General features: G+C 33.0%; 1 protein-coding gene across 1 annotated transcript; it reads left to right on the top strand.

Annotated features, from left to right (window-relative positions):
• The first annotated feature begins 10,159 nt into the window (after positions 1-10,159).
• On the top strand, positions 10,160-15,124 carry LOC114718082 (reactive Intermediate Deaminase A, chloroplastic-like). Its single transcript, XM_028903324.1, has 6 exons — positions 10,160-10,410; positions 13,040-13,155; positions 13,262-13,306; positions 13,771-13,844; positions 13,934-13,983; positions 14,781-15,124. Exons 1-6 carry the CDS (start codon positions 10,221-10,223, stop codon positions 14,873-14,875), a joined length of 570 nt encoding a protein of 189 aa, XP_028759157.1. The 5' UTR covers positions 10,160-10,220; the 3' UTR covers positions 14,876-15,124.
• Positions 15,125-16,052: the final 928 nt, after the last annotated feature.

The following is a 16,052-nucleotide window of genomic DNA, read 5'->3' as shown; positions in this document are numbered from 1 at the left end:
TCACCAAACATCCTCTTGGATGTTCTAAGATCCTAAACATAGTCACATTGATCATATAATCTACTAGGACCAAGAGATTAAATAAAGTTCAAGACTAACCTTCTTGAACTTAACTCTTTTCTATAAATTTTGTATTAGTGTTCTAACTTTGTAAAAATTGTTCTCTTAGACTAATTCTACACAATTTTGTCTAAGGAATCTAAATATCCATTTAGATTTATGAAAATCCAACCCCTTCCCTAGGAACTAGTGTTGGTCGAAAGGGGGTCATGAAATCTAAAAATTCCAACTTTAATTCCAATGCTTGTTCTTTAGGTTTACCCTACACCATTTTCATTTTAAATCCATTGGAAACCTTAAATCATTAAAATCACATCCTAGGTTATAGTTCTCATCTTGGCCGAACCATACCCCTAGTGAACCAACCATGAAATCTTTTCAATAACAACTTTAAACCACTTGAAACAACCTTAAATCAAAGTATTTTAACTAAATATAACATCAAAACTTCCACCCCCTAAATTATACATTTCAGCTAGCACCAAACCCTAAGGGAAACCAAAGTTTTCAACCGTATAAACCAAGGAATTAAGGCAAGGAACAACATAGAACAACCTACTAACCTTAGATTCAAGCTTGGTTGATTAAAGGAGGTAGTTTCCTCTCAATTGCTCTTCAATAAATAAAATGGCAAGAGGTTCCCCTTAGGTTGGCTGAAACATGTCTTGCAAGAGGGGAGGAGAGTTCTATTTATAAGCCAAGCTTTAGGTGTTTGCCATCCAATGCTTAGGTGTCAACTTGTTAAGGCTTCTTACACTAATTCCAAGCTTAAATTAATTCCAAATGAAATTGATTTTCCAAGTCAAAATCCTTTCCCATGGTAGCTTAACAAATGGCACTGTATTTCCTACTAATCATAATTACTCAACCTAATGCATTAAAGAGCCATCATTACATTTGTCTTTTTCCTTGGATATTTTTCTCAATTTACTTGGCCCTCGTTTTATGGGGTTTCTTTCTGGCTTTTTGGAGCTCTGAAAATTATTCTGTCTACTCTAAAAATTCCTTCTACCTTTAGAGAAAATATATGAATTTTTCCAAGCCACAACTCATCCTGTAGACCCCACTTAAAAATCATTCTTTAAAATGTCCTTTTTAACAGCATAAACGGTTTTTTAATTTATTAAAGTCATTCCGCTGGCCTTTTGGTTGCGGCACTAATTTTATAAATTAATATAACCTTTCAACTATTTAACCTCATTTTTTCATGCATTTTTGAGGTCTCTTGCTATTTTAAATAATTACCTCAAACGGTATACTTTTTACGGGCCATAACCTCATAAATTCCATTTAAGCTGTCTCAGGGGTATTTTTGTCATTTCTCTTCACAAAAGGGCCTTAGAATATTATTTCCCATTTTTTGAGATTTTTTTGGAATTCTCTGTATACTCTTCCATTTTTACCCCTATTAGCCGTAACTTTCTGAATTACAGTTTAGTCCCTGCTTCGACTTAACTTCATGCAATCATCTCTTTGAAGTTTCTAACCTACCCCTTAGCCTGTTTCTAGTTTCTTTTGTATTTTTGGGGCCTTGACACTTTACTAAAGTCTCTAACTTTGATTACTCTTCAGCCCCTGAAAACTTTCACTTTGCAGTTTAGTCCCTGAAACTGCTTTGACTTCCCTTCTCATCTTTGGGACTTCTACTCAAAAGAGGCTTAGTAACCTACCTTCTTTGGGCTATTTTCAGGGATTCTAGGCCTAAAAATTGAGATGTGATAGTCATTGTTGGTACTGTAGTAAATTTGATTTTTTTTAGATAACACTATTCTTTATCTTTTTTTTTAATATTCATGAATCACTCTCTAAACATTATTGTGAAAATTATTTTTATTTTATGTCATAATTTTTTTGAACATAAAAATACTAAATTATATATATACACATTAATATTTAGCCTATTCTATTTAATAGAAATATTTCATTTGAAGAGGTCCAAATTTCTTTTTACATATAGAAAATTTTACCCCCATACCATTACTAGATCCCTCCTATGCCTCCTGAGCTAGCCTTACTGGATTTGAACTTTCTAGGAATTATAAATTCAAAGAGGAAGGGTGCATTAAGGCGAGTATATCTTTATAGTTGTTATATTATTAACGTTGAAAAAAAAATAGTGATAGGTGGAGTTGGTAAGCAAAACACGATATCAATAGCTTAGGTATATGTTTTGATGCAAGATAGATTAAGTTTATTATGCCCAAAAGTAGGCACTATACATCCATTCAAGGGGTTATTTTTAATTGATTATTTATCATTAATGCTATCTATAGGAATCAGAGAATCTTGATGAAGAAAATTATGTTCCTACAATATCAACTGTATAAAAGTAGTATTTTGAATACATTAATTGGTGAGGAATGAACAATAGGCAGCCCTATCAGTGGCACCACTCGCGATGGAATGGATACTAAATTTATTGGAGCAAATGGCCAAGTTTGACTGTTCTCTCTGTGATGACAAATAAACATGTTGCTAATGTATAGCATATTTTCTTCCCTTAATCTAATTTGTAGGTATAATATAAAAGTTTTCGATCACAGTTCAATGAAGGAGCATAATGTAAAACGATAACAACTATTTGGTTTTAATTATCCTACATTTTATCAACGCTTATTATTATATTTGTATTTGCAATTTTAGTTAGAAAATTGATGTAGAGATACCTAATTTTCATATCAAATCCTGCGACGCACAAGTGACTGTCAATACATTTTCAGTCAAATGGATTTAGTGACTGCTGATATAGCTAATGTACCTCTTGCTAAATACCCATCTACTTCACCTTCTATTGAAGATCACGAACGAATTTTTTTCTAAATTGGGAGTGGCCTGTGTCTATAAGATTACCTTTTTTTGTGAACTTTTACTAATTTTTTGAATTCTATGTGGTCATATGCAGGTTCGGATTGTCCTAGAAGGTGTTAATAAGTTCACCAATTTGATTGGTTCAATGTATTATCTTGATGGCGAATCAACCAAGGATCTAGCATTGGAGCTTGTGGAAAATTTATGTACTTTATTTGAGTAATGATACTACCATTATTTATTTTATTTGGTCAATTGTTATTTTACTTGAGCTTTCATATAATAAGCTACTTTTGTAGCACACCTTTTTGGTTGATTTATGGAAAGTTTATCATGCTTGTAGCTGCTCGAATATGTACTTAATTTTGGTTGGGTTCTTAGAAGGTATATGTAGTGCTGAAACTCTAAATGATGGGCATGATATATTATTGAACGAATCTTGTATTTATTGGTTTCTAAGCTTGTGTTCACCCTTGGATTTAGACGGAACACATTATTCTTATTGTTCCTACTGGGTTTTTCTTTGCTTTGAGTGATTTATTAAAAGTTCTTTAAGCCTCTATGGTTTATATACACAATCTGTTCTTAATGTGTTCTTCTGCTTGACTAAAATATCATCCGTAAATATTTCTATTGCAACTTTACAGTGAATAAAAGATATTCCAAGAATACCTCACTTTACTTTATTTTCTTCTATAATACAATGTTTGCTAAATATGTTGAATGGAGTGCAAATATGACGGAGGAAGATGCATGGCAGAGGTTGAAAAACGCATAACTTAGGCAAAGAGCAAGTGGCGTTTGTTGTGAAGCATGAAATTAGGATAGTTTGTGAAAGATATAAGGGTAAATGCCTCATATTTTTTTGGCCATCTGAATGCCTCATGAATATGAATGTGGGAGGAATTTTCACAGTGGAAAATGAAGGTTAACACTCCTTAGAAGCAAGGCTTGATTTCTAGGTTGATTAAAAATGCAATAAATGTACTAAAAATTCCTCCATTAAATAAAATCATATAACTTAATTATTTATATATTTTATAACTAATCTATTTTATAAAGTATGAGAGGAATGAATCAATAACCAAGATGAGATATAACAGAGAAAACAAATTTCAAAACTAGATATAACCTTTTAAGAGGGGAATGATCGTGAGTCGTGGCAGGTAGTTTATAGGGACGTCTTCGAATCTCTCGCGAGGTACGAAATTTCACAGTTTTTCATACTTAGTTTTGCACCTTGCGGGTGGAGTCATGCCATTAATTATTTGATATCTGTCTTGTATTATCTTTCATCTGCTCTTAGGAAAAATAAATAATTACTATATATTGTCATTTGCATGGCCTAATAGTACAAGCTTATGAAGCGTGCTTATTAGAAGATTTGGCTTGAAATATATAATTTCATATCTCGAAAGTCAAAATTGGAGAAAAGTGCCAGTAGTTCTGCAAGGTCATGGTATATCTTTTACCATCCTCTTTTCTGTGTTTTCTAGTCTATGACTTGCCTTTTTCTTTTATTAAACCATTATTTTTGTTCTACTATTCATCATGAAGAAGAATTTGAAATTCATGCTTTTACACCATAAGCTTATATTTTCTAAGTAGTGTGAACCATTGAAGGGTAGGTCTATTATGTTAGTGGAGCTGAGGTCATTAGATTAATTTCATTGGTGGCATGGATTTTTTGTCTTTGACTTCTATTTAGTCTAGATCTTCCCACACAACATGAGCCTTTAGGTATAAAACTAGATTAGAGCAACTGGAGTTTAGAAATCTCTATATTTCAATCCAACCAGATTTTGTGTAAATATTAGATTGCGAAACAAATATACCATGTCGTTGGAGCATCATTTTTTACTCTTTGTAACTTAGTAATTGTTAATTTTATGCTTAGTCAGTAATCTGACTCTTGCTAATCCCTCTTGATAAAATGGTTTAATATTTACTAATGACAACCTCAACTGGCTGTTGTTTTTATTTCGTGATCAGGGTTAAATCTGCATGTGTGTTGTTTTAGTCACTCTAATAGCAATAAGTCGAGAAGGTTTCAAAACTAGAAAGTTATTAAATTAGTATCATCCGTTAATTATAAGACCCAATTGACTTATTTGAGGAGATTAAGGATAAGTTAAGTTGGTTATTTATAATAAATAAGTGTTGTTATTCCTAAAATCATTGCTAATTAAGTATATTGGCTAAAATATCATTATTGAAAGATTATTTGGAAAAAAATGCATAAATATAAAAGAAAATGGATTGGGTCTTATAATTAGGACCAAATAAAAAGTCAAATTGGTCTTATATAAGGACCGGAGGAGTATAGTTTTGGCTTCATATTAAAATATTAAATATCACCATTTTATTTTAGACTTGGCTCACCTGACCTTTTTCCCCAAACACCAAATTGCCTTGAGGACCTACGATGAGAGACCGTATGCAATTGGATATGAGACCAGTTGAGAAGAAACACATAGCCTGGATCATAGATTCACTTTAAGAATTACTAGGTCTGCTCTAATTATAAAACTTTTTTGTAGTTTATAAATGAGATCTTATAATTAGAAACGGATGTATAATGTTTTATAGACCTCATTCCTTTGCCAATATGGTACTTAATTATGTTTTAATTATTAGTCAAATAACTGCTCCCATAATATAAATTGTACTAGTATTTTTTTTTTTTGCCAATAAATGGTACAAGTGTTTTAAAATAGCGACTATGCTGTTTTACTTTTATTCAGCTATGCAAGCTTAAGAATTTTGTCCTTATTGTTTTCAATATACTATTAATTAGAACACTTTTTAGTCGTGACAAACTCAGAATGTAAATAATTGGAAAAATTGATATTTAATTGTTATATTTTGGGTGAGTTCGCAACTCAGTTCTTATAGTTTGACTCATCACGACTCACTTCTCATAGTGACAACCACATCCCAACAAAAATGTCATTCCTCACTTATCCTGCCTCTTTTTTTGCTTTCAGTGCCAACGCATTTCCATTCATCAATGCATCCAAGTCTCATATTCATTTAACTCGGAACCCATTCTTTTTCTTAGAAAATTAACATCGCACGTGACATATGGACATGGGTGATGCTTGCTTTGTCTTCCCCATCCATCTTGGTCAAAAAGTTATACTAAATCTATCTATTATTATATACACATTCTGTCATGTCTGCATGTTTATTTAAGGTTAAAGAAATTAGGAAGTTTTCCAATTTTTGCCTCCTATGTTGCACTTTTCATGAAAGTTATAAAATTAAAAAAATATGAATTTTCAATTTGCTAACAATTTGTTTTAGATATTTTAGTTTTTAGTTTTTAGATTTTAGATTATTTTATTTTCCATACTGCTGCTTTAAAATTTTGCATTATTTTATCTTCTCAATATTCCTATTTTGCCTCTCATGTGAATTTTTTTGGGGAGTTATGAAATTAAAATAAATAAATATTTTTCCTACAAACGTATTAATTGAATTTAACATTTAAAAGTGGTGGAAGATCGTAAATATTTATGTTTCAATTTGAATTTATTAATTGAGTTATTTGAATTTGTAGATTCTAGACAGAATTTATATGTGTGTGTCTACATATATATATATATATATATATATATATAATTTTGAATTTCGCTCTTTTAGTTTGGTTATCTTAACTTCTCATTATTATTTTAAATTTAACGTGTGTGGAAAGCCATCCATTCATCTCTTTCTAAATCAGTTGAGTTTTTTTTTTTCAATTTTAAATTTGGGTTGTTAGAAGAATATAAGATACATATTTTTTATGTTAAAGAGCACCTCAGATATAAAACCTCCAATCACTTACAATAAGATATTTTGTAATCTTATCTCTTAAAAAATATATGCAATTTTCAATTGACTACCGAATCTCCATTCCTTTTCTTTTTGGCTATATATTGGAGCAACATATTATAGGAATATAAATAATACTACCTCTGGTCCTAATTATAAGACCCAGTTGACTAATTTGAGGAGATTAAGGAAAGAAGTTAAGTTAGTTATTTGTAATAAATAGGTGTTGTCTTTCCTAAAATATCCTTACTAATCAACTATATTGGCTAGAACTACAATTATTAGAAGGACTATCTTGGAAAACAATACATAGATATGAGAGATAAAATGGATTGGGGTCTTATATTTAGGACCAAAATAAAAGTCAAATGAGGTGACCGGAGGTAGTATCTTGGAGCAATGAAGGCCTTAATGTTGCGTTACGACAGCCATAGGTCATAATTACGTAATTCTATTGATTTTTGCCTTCTCTGTGAGAAGCAATACCTAATCATATTCTCATTTAAGAAATATGCTTAAAATATGTTTTGAATAAATTTATCATCGATTTCAGATATAAATTTAAAAAAATCTATAGGAAGTGAATATATAAATAATACAATTTATTCAAATGCGTGAAAATCCCAAGATGCCAAAAGCGACATATGTTCACTTTCTTACTTAGTAAAAACAACTTTTAAAATATCATAATTAAAAAAACTCTTAAAATAAGAAATATTATCTATATATGCTATGCTCTAAAAAAATTTATCATTAATTTCATATATTAATATAAAAAAAGTCAATAGCAAGCCAACATATAAATAATTCAATTTATTTAAAAGAGTGAAAATCATACGGGTCTAATAGAAGGCATCACAATGGGACAAGTGTTCATTTTCTCATTTAGTAAAAACTATTCCTAAATTTTTAAAGTATAAGTCCATATTTTAGAAAACTCTAAACATTCTTAAAATAAGAAATATTTGCTTTATATAATATGTTCTGAGAGAATTCATTATTGATTTCATATATCAATATACAAATAAAATCAGTAACAAGTCAATATATAAATAATACAATTTATTAAAAAGAATTAAAATGCACTGATCCTAGAGCAAACATCAAAAGCAGACGTGGTGGCTTTTTCACTTAGTGAAAACTTTTGAAGTGCGGATTCATAACTGAAAATACTTTGAATGGTCCTAAAATATGAAATATTTGCTATATATGATATGTTTTAGACAAATTCTTTATTAATTCTTTACATAGAAATAAAAAGAACTGAATTTCAAGATGAGATATAAAATAATGCAATTTATTTAAAAGAGTTAAAATCGCCTGGGTCTAAAAACCGATACCACAAGAGGACATATTTTACTTTCTTATTTAGTGAAAACAAATCACTCACATGTGGTAACTCCACGATTATATGTTATAATATTCATGTTACTATGGGTTGCATGGATGACCAATTGTATACAAAGAGGTTTGCTGTGGTCCTTTTAGGGTGTTTGGTATGATTTTGAGGGACAGGGGAATTTTAATCATTTCCGTTTACAACACCAAATTTTAGGAGGGGAGTTTTTTAAAATTTCCCTAACCTAAGGGAGGATTTGAGGGAAATGACAATATTCATATTATGACTATTATGCCCAAATTTTGTCATGTTGTGACTACATGTCATGTTATGACTATTTCCTTAAATAAATAAAAGTAAAATGTCCATATTAAATATTTTTCCCTATAAATCCAAACAAGATAATATTAAAATCCTTCCACTCCCTCCAGAGCCAAACATACCTTAAAGATTGACAAATACTATTCAAGTTACTAAGGGAGATGATCTATGAGGACCAGAACATTCAGGTTTTCCACACTAACCGGGAAAACACCAGGTGTGCGGACTACATGGCAAGACCCCGCCACACAGGATTGACAGAGGTGATACTCTCTTGGGAGGTGCCCAAGAGATGCAAAGGGATGTTCCTGGAAGACAAGATGTTAGCATGACTGTTTTGTTGTTCTTTTGTGTAGCCTTTTGAAGGCTTTTTTTTTTTTTTTTTTTAATTTTCCTCAAGCTTCGGCTTGCCTTTCCATTGGGGGGGGGAGTGACAAATACATTCATTATATGTAATAGTTGTATTTAACAAAACTTACTCATGTGTATACTACTTTGTCCCTTATTATAAAATTCTTTTACTAAATTACGCTGTTTAAGAAAACAATTAGAATTAGTTAAAAGCAATTAATATGTAGTAAATACAATTTATTTTCCAAACATACCCTTATATATAAATGGTAGATGTGAGAGAGTAATAGTGAGATAAATGAAAAAATGTATTAAATGCATTAAACTAGGGGTAAAATAAGTAATAATATATTAAATGTTTAGACAAACTCAAAAGGGATCTTATAAAAGGGACAAACCTATTCAAAAAATTAGATCTTATAATAAGGGACGGAGGAATTATTTCACTAATTTGACACATTTACTCCAGAGGTTCTAAAGTTTATTATTTATAAGATTATAAAAGTTTGAAATTAAATGACTCCATACATTAATAATTATTTATGTTTTAAATTATAAAAAATCATTTTTACACCCCATACATTGCTCGAGCACCCATAATGTTGCCGCATAACATAGACAAATCAATTGGATTCCGTGATGGTACTTGGTTCATTGTCACTCGGTTAGAAAAACATATCATCGGAGTAGAGATCATTATGGAGACACATATTGGCTTGCGTGTATTGATTTCATGTTTGACCATTACACCATTTGATACATTGCCGATTACTCCGTGCATAAGACAATACTTAGTGATACTATGTTTCACTATGACTATTAACAACAGTTAAGGGTGGAGCATGATAAACCTTGGATTGTATTTATTCCGGTCAATTTTCATTCATGGAGAGCTATATATGGACATATCACACGTGCGGCACAAAGAAGGGTTGAAGATCCTGGTCCTTAATGGTAAGGTGTATCTTATAGGTAAAACTTCAGATGTTATCTAAAAGAAATTTTTTTTTTTTAATCTATGAGTTCGGAAAACTTATTGTGTTAAAACAAACTTTTTTTGGGTCCATTATAAAGCTTTTTATTTGCCTCAAATATACCCAGTATATTGCACCGGCACCTAGTTGAGTTAAAAAAACAGGCATGCTGATGCTTATATATGTGAACACACTATCCAGCCCCGCGGGTTTAGTGCTCATCAGTTGATGAGCACCCAGCGCTTATCAGTTGATGAGCAATTTAGACCGTTCAGATTTAATATTTTTAAATAATTATTTTAAAATAAAAAAATTATTTTTTAAAAAATAATAGTTAAAGTATTATTTTTATTTTTATTTTATACCCATTAGAATAATTATTTTAAAAAAATAAAAAAAAAATAAAATAAATATGAACCGTCCAGCGGTCCAGGTCCTATGATCAGAGCACCCAAATTCATTCCCCTGCCCTCTCCCTCAGAAAACCTCCAACTAAACAATACCACAGTCTCCGTCCATAGCGCGAGTGACAGGCGGAGAGAGCGAGGGATATGGCGTGGTACGCTGCCAGGTCCTTCCACGTGCCGGCTATGGAAATCGGTGCATTGCGGAGCCGGGCTTCCTTGGCTGCTGGCATCGGCTTTGTCTCGGTGGCCGGGACTACCATGTGGCGTTCTTCTGCTTCGTCGTTTACCAAGCGCTCTGTGCCTTTTGCTTGTCTGGGAATTTCCAGTGATACTGGTAAATCTTGATAATTTCATTAATTTATTCTATTTAGTTTCAACAAATTTGGGGAATATCGCGGAGATATCTTCTTGAAAGCAATATAGTCTTCTTCTTGTTTTTTCTGGTCAAGCAATATAGTCTTCTTTAAATTTTGATAAGATGCGAAGGCGAAGTTGCATAAGTAGCCTATCAAAGCTATTGAAAAGCCTTTGAACGTATTATTTTCGTTATTCCTTTTGGAGATTGGCGACTAAAACTGTTTGCAGACAGTTCACTACTGAATAAGTTAAGCGGATTACAAAGAAAATTTGATAGGGAGTGGGTTGGATAATAATACAAGTCTTGCTCGTACTATATTCCAAGGAACCTTACTGCTGGAGTTTCTCCTGTACTTTTATGTCGAATTGGATTTTTCTTTTGGGGTCTGAATACTGCATATATTAGTAGATTAGTGCATCAATAAGAAAGATCATTCAGGTGCATGACACTTGATATATACAATCAAGAACAAACAAACCTACTAAGGTATAACAAACAACTAAAGTCGACAAGAGAGACAGAATACTAGTGATCAGTCAACACCTTCCCTTTAAGCTTGGTGAGATCAAATTTCATTGCATTGGTTTTGATAATGACCCATTTGTCTTAAAACATTAATAGGAAAGGTCATACTATGAGTGGGAATCTATTGAGCATGGAGACTGTTATGTAATTATAATTATAAATGAGAAAATATTTAAATATGATATAAATAGGATAAATATTAGAAGGACTTAGATAGGATTTATTTATATTAGTAGGATCTGGATAAATTAGGATAATTACATAATATTGGTATATCTATTTAGATTTATAGCTATTGTTGCTTATAAATAAGTATTAACTATTCTTTGTAACTTAGTTTTGCAATGTGATTAGAAGTTATTCAGCTAGGGAAGAGATGATTGCTATCCTCAAGTGTCATCTCCATCATGCAGCGAACATGATGAAGCAGAAGGCATATTAACACAGAATTGACAGAGAATTCACTGTTGGTGAATGGGTTTTCCTAAAGCTTGAACCTTATCAACAAATTTCAGCAGCTACTAGGAGTTCTCAGAAGGTAGCTCCTAGGTATTTTGGTCCTTACAAAGTCCTAGAGAGGATTGGCAAGGTTGCATACAAGCTGGACCTACCACTTGAGTGAAGAATTCACCCTACCTTCCACATTTCTATGCTCAAATTGTGCCCAGACCCTTCAGTCAAGCCAAGGCACCCACCTTTTGATTTTCCAGAATTACATGCTGTTCTAGAACCTTAAAGAATACTCAATAAAAGGGTTGGCAGGAAGAAACAACATATTATTACTGAAATCTTGGTACTGTGGACAGGAAAACCTGACGAGGAAATCTCTTGGATGCCCCTGTTCCAATTTCAGCAGCAATTTCCAGCATTTACTATCATTGATCCTTGAGGGCAAGGATCTTTTGAAAAAAAAAAAGGCAATGTTATGTAATTGTATTGTTGTGTTTTAGTTAAGGGTAGCTTAGTAAATGTAATTAGTAGTAAACTAGCCGTTAGTTTAGTCATTGTTAGTTAATTGTTTGTTATGTAGCTGCCTATATAAGGATGTAATATCAGACATAAGAGGGCTGTGATGTGAATGGATTAATCTAAGCGTACTATTCAGCATTTCTCCTCTCTCTGTTCTTCTCTTCTCTCCTCTCCTCTCCTCTGTTTCTCTACCTTTCTGGTTCTTTTCCTCTCTCCTTCCGTCTTTTCCCTTCCTAATTCCCCATCTCTGCCGGTTCATATTATAGAACCATAACAGAGACACCTAGTTTCAGACATCCCACTTTACCCGGACACTCTGCTTAAACGGTCTGATGCATGTCTACTGTGTTAGAATATATGAAAGTTATTTGCTTGACTTGGAATCTTGGATAGATATCAAACATAGCTCACGTTCAATCTTGAAAATAAGTGACCTGAAAGAAACAAGGGGAAGAAAGACTTTGAAAAGGGCTACAATGATAGACTACAGATCAATCTTAAAACAAAGAAAGTTCTCCCCTAGCTTTTTATCTTCTCTATGCATGAATAGAATAATCATATGAATGAACAAGTATAACTTACATCTGTATTTATTGGAATGTTTCTTGCTGTGATATTTGATTTCTGGCTTTCATATGTGATGGAAAACACTAAGAAAATGTTCTCTTTTAGAGTTTGGCATTTTTGGCTTTTCCCTCTAATTATTAATCGACCATTTACGTGGGTAGCACTTATATTTCAAGTATTATTAGTTTAGTTCCCCTATGAGGTACTTTACATGTGTGTGGATTGTTGGGGTTGGGTTTTTTGTTTTTCGTTTTTTTTTTCTTTTTTTTTTTTGGGGGGGGGGGTTCCTATTTGCACCAGAATCTCAGTTATCATCTTGCATTAATCATTTCTTGTGTATGAAATCTGATGTGGTGTTTTTCCAAAACGCAAAACTTCTGATGTGCTGGACATCCTTTTATGAAACACACACACACATGTATTTATATAGATATATTATAGATAGAGAGCGAGCTACTTCCAGCAGAATCTCAGTTACCACCTTGCGTTACTCATTTTTTTGGGATCAAATCTGATGTGATGTTCATCATTTTATGAAATTTAGGTCTCAAGGAAGCTGTTCAAACTGAGAAGGCTCCTGCGGCACTGGGGCCATATTCCCAAGCAATCAAAGCCAACAACCTTCTGTTTGTGTCTGGCGTTCTTGGTCTTGTTCCTGAGGTTTTCTATCATGAGTTTACTCTTGTCCACCATCTCAGTGTCTGTTATATGCTAGTGCACCAGCAAATCTGCGTACTCACAATTTGTTTCATGCATTCAAGTGCAGACTGGAAAATTTATCTCTGATAATGTTGAGGATCAAACAGAGCAGGTACTAAAACCACTGATCTTGGGGAATGCCATAGTCACTTGATTATTCTCTTTGTCCCCCCCCCCCTTCTGTTACCTGTTCTATTTCCCTTGTATATTAATGTATTCCTCTCTCTGCCGATTCAAGGAACTGAGATGATTAATTTTATGGAAATGAAAAGCAAAACTTGGCTTGGCTAGTGTTTTCTGGACTTGCTGCTTATGTTTTACTTTTTTGTAACATCAACTCCTAACAGTTTGATGATTTTTATTGCACTAAGTGATGGCAGTATGGAAATGTGAAACTTGAAAGTGAAATTGCAAACCTCCACAGTAATTCTGGTTTCATGCTCTTCTTTGGTTGATGCATGTGAAGTGTTGTCTTGTTTTCCAGTAACCCATGTGTTGTTGATGTACCCATTTACTTCCTAGGGTAAGCCGGTTACCCATTATTGTAGCTGATGATTGTTGTATTTAAATTTACAGGTACTAAAAAATATGGGGGAAATTCTAAAAGCTGGTGGAGCCAGCTATTCATCAGTTGTCAAGACTACAATTTTGTATAAATTCTGTCTAATCTCTCTCCCATAGTATGGATAGTGTTGAGTGCATGAAAGTTTACTATTATTTTTCCATTTGATTCCTGTAGGTTGGCCGACCTGAAGGACTTCAAGAAAGTAAATGAGATATATGCTAAATGTGAGTTCTGTAGTTTGAATTTTGATGTTTCCTTTACATAGACTCGTGTTAGTCTGCAGAAGATGGTTGTTGTCTTGAGTTGAGTAAAGAAGTCCTAGCCTTTTGTTTCATTTATAAAATTTTATTCTAAATTAATATAGGGTTCAAGGGTTCAAGAAAAGCATGCAATGTTTGGTACGTAGAGAAGTGTTTTCTAGATCAAATAGTAAATGCACCTAGAAATAAAACTGGATAAGTGCATTTCCCATTTTCTTTCTATAAAATATTTTTCTGCGTACCAGCCATTGCATTATATTCTGGACATTGTCATGTGATTTTACTCCACTTCGAGGCATGTGTAATCTTTAGGATGAAAAGAGGAAGGGAAATGGAGTATGGTAATAGATGAGCCTTTTGACCATACATAGAAAGACGCAATAAAAAGAGATAAATGGTTGGATAACAATAACAAGATATAATGGATATTGTGTGAAATGTTATCCTGATTTCTGTGCAATCCCTCTCACCCTCCCATTCGGCACCGAACATTTCTTTTTGATGGAAAATGGGTTCAAGGGCCTAATGTTGCGCCATATAGAAAAATTGGTGACATGTCTGTATGTTAGCTGGCGAGCTTTTGATTAAATTAAAAATCCTTATGATAGGTTGTGCTGGGATGTGATTGTCATACACGTGCATTATCATGGATACTGATATACCTGTGTTATATAAACCTGTCATTCCCATCATAGGCCGTTGATGATGATTTTGAGAATTTTCTTTTGACTGCCTCAAATGTTTTTTTGTTTTTTTGGCAGACTTTGTCTCACCTGCCCCGGCTCGTGCAACATATCAAGTAGCTGCTTTGCCTTTAGATGCGAAGATTGAAATTGAGTGCATAGCAGCATTGTAGACACGTTTTAAGACCGTATCTAGCCCCAACCCATCAAGAATGATAATAACGCAGAACGGGATATATCTAAGAATTGCAGTTTTATTCAAAACTGACTGTAATTGGTATTTCAGATTACCTCGAAGACTGGCTGTCCTTTGAAAGTGAATGAGAATCAGGTCCCAAAAAAAAAAAAAAAGGAAAAAATCTCTTATCGTGGATGATTTGATTGGAACCAAATTCAAGTTTAAAGTTCACGGTGCCACGCAACCCCCGAGAATGTTCTAAAGTTTCGTAACCAAACAATTAATGCTCAATCTTTTTGTTGAATTTTTTGGGACAAATTGCACGTGAGCTTGATGTTCAACTAAGAAAGGAGGTAGGATATGCAATTAGATTTGAGGACAGGACATCTTCAAGCTTCCAAACGGAGGTGATGTTTTACACCACCTCTGTTTTTAAATATTATTGGGGTATGGTTTAGTAAACTCACTGATGGATTCCGCACCTAGATTGGATAGATATGTCTTCGCATTTTACACGAGGGATGTAGGTGACTGCAGATATCTAGAATTGTATATTTCACCCTAGCAGGTTTTCTTGTATTGAGGAGGCTACTCCTCGTTAAATCGGTGTTTAACCAATGAATCATATTATTGAAAACTGACGACAAGTACTGCGCAAGCACTATGGACTAAATCATAATTGTCAGTGGGAGTTATGGTCTGGGCGCGTGTTGGTGAATCATTTTGGGAGAATTTAAGGGGATAATTAATGATGAAGTAAAAGTTGAAAAATTCTCGAGTTCTAGCATGTAAAGTAAATTTATTTAATAATATTATTGAGATTAATTCTAAAACATTAGTGCGGCATTAAAATTAAGTTGTTTGACAAATCCATGTAATTTTGTTTTCTAAGTAAGCCTTTTTTGTCACTGTTAGTAATTAAATGTATATAAATTCAGGGTTTCTATATTCATCATTTTCTACTTTTCGTTGGGCGAACCTAATCTATTGGTTAACCTAGAGAAAATTGCAAATAAAGACTGAAAATTATAAAATTGCAATATAAGCTTTTGAGTTAACAAATTGCCCATAGAAATCAGGTCTTAAATATAAATTATGAACCAAAATTTCCTCTCTCTTCTCCCTCCCTCCCTCCCTCCTCCTGGCCTCTACTTCTCCTCCTCCCTCAACCC

The sequence above is a fragment of the Neltuma alba genome, unplaced genomic scaffold (assembly GCF_004799145.2).
Source record: "Neltuma alba isolate B1F8T4 unplaced genomic scaffold, ASM479914v2 tig00011806_pilon, whole genome shotgun sequence".
Classification (NCBI taxonomy): Eukaryota; Viridiplantae; Streptophyta; class Magnoliopsida; order Fabales; family Fabaceae; genus Neltuma; species Neltuma alba.
This window is presented reverse-complemented; position numbering and strand designations above follow the sequence as displayed.

Coding starts and splice junctions, on each gene's coding strand:
- LOC114718082 (XM_028903324.1), top strand. CDS start 10,221: ATGGCGTGGTACGCTGCCAGGTCCTTCCACGTGCCGGCTATGGAAATC. Junction 13,307..13,770: donor TTGAGGATCAAACAGAGCAG/GTACTAAAACCA, acceptor TTAAATTTACAG/GTACTAAAAAATATGGGGGA. Junction 13,845..13,933: donor GTTGTCAAGACTACAATTTT/GTATAAATTCTG, acceptor TGATTCCTGTAG/GTTGGCCGACCTGAAGGACT.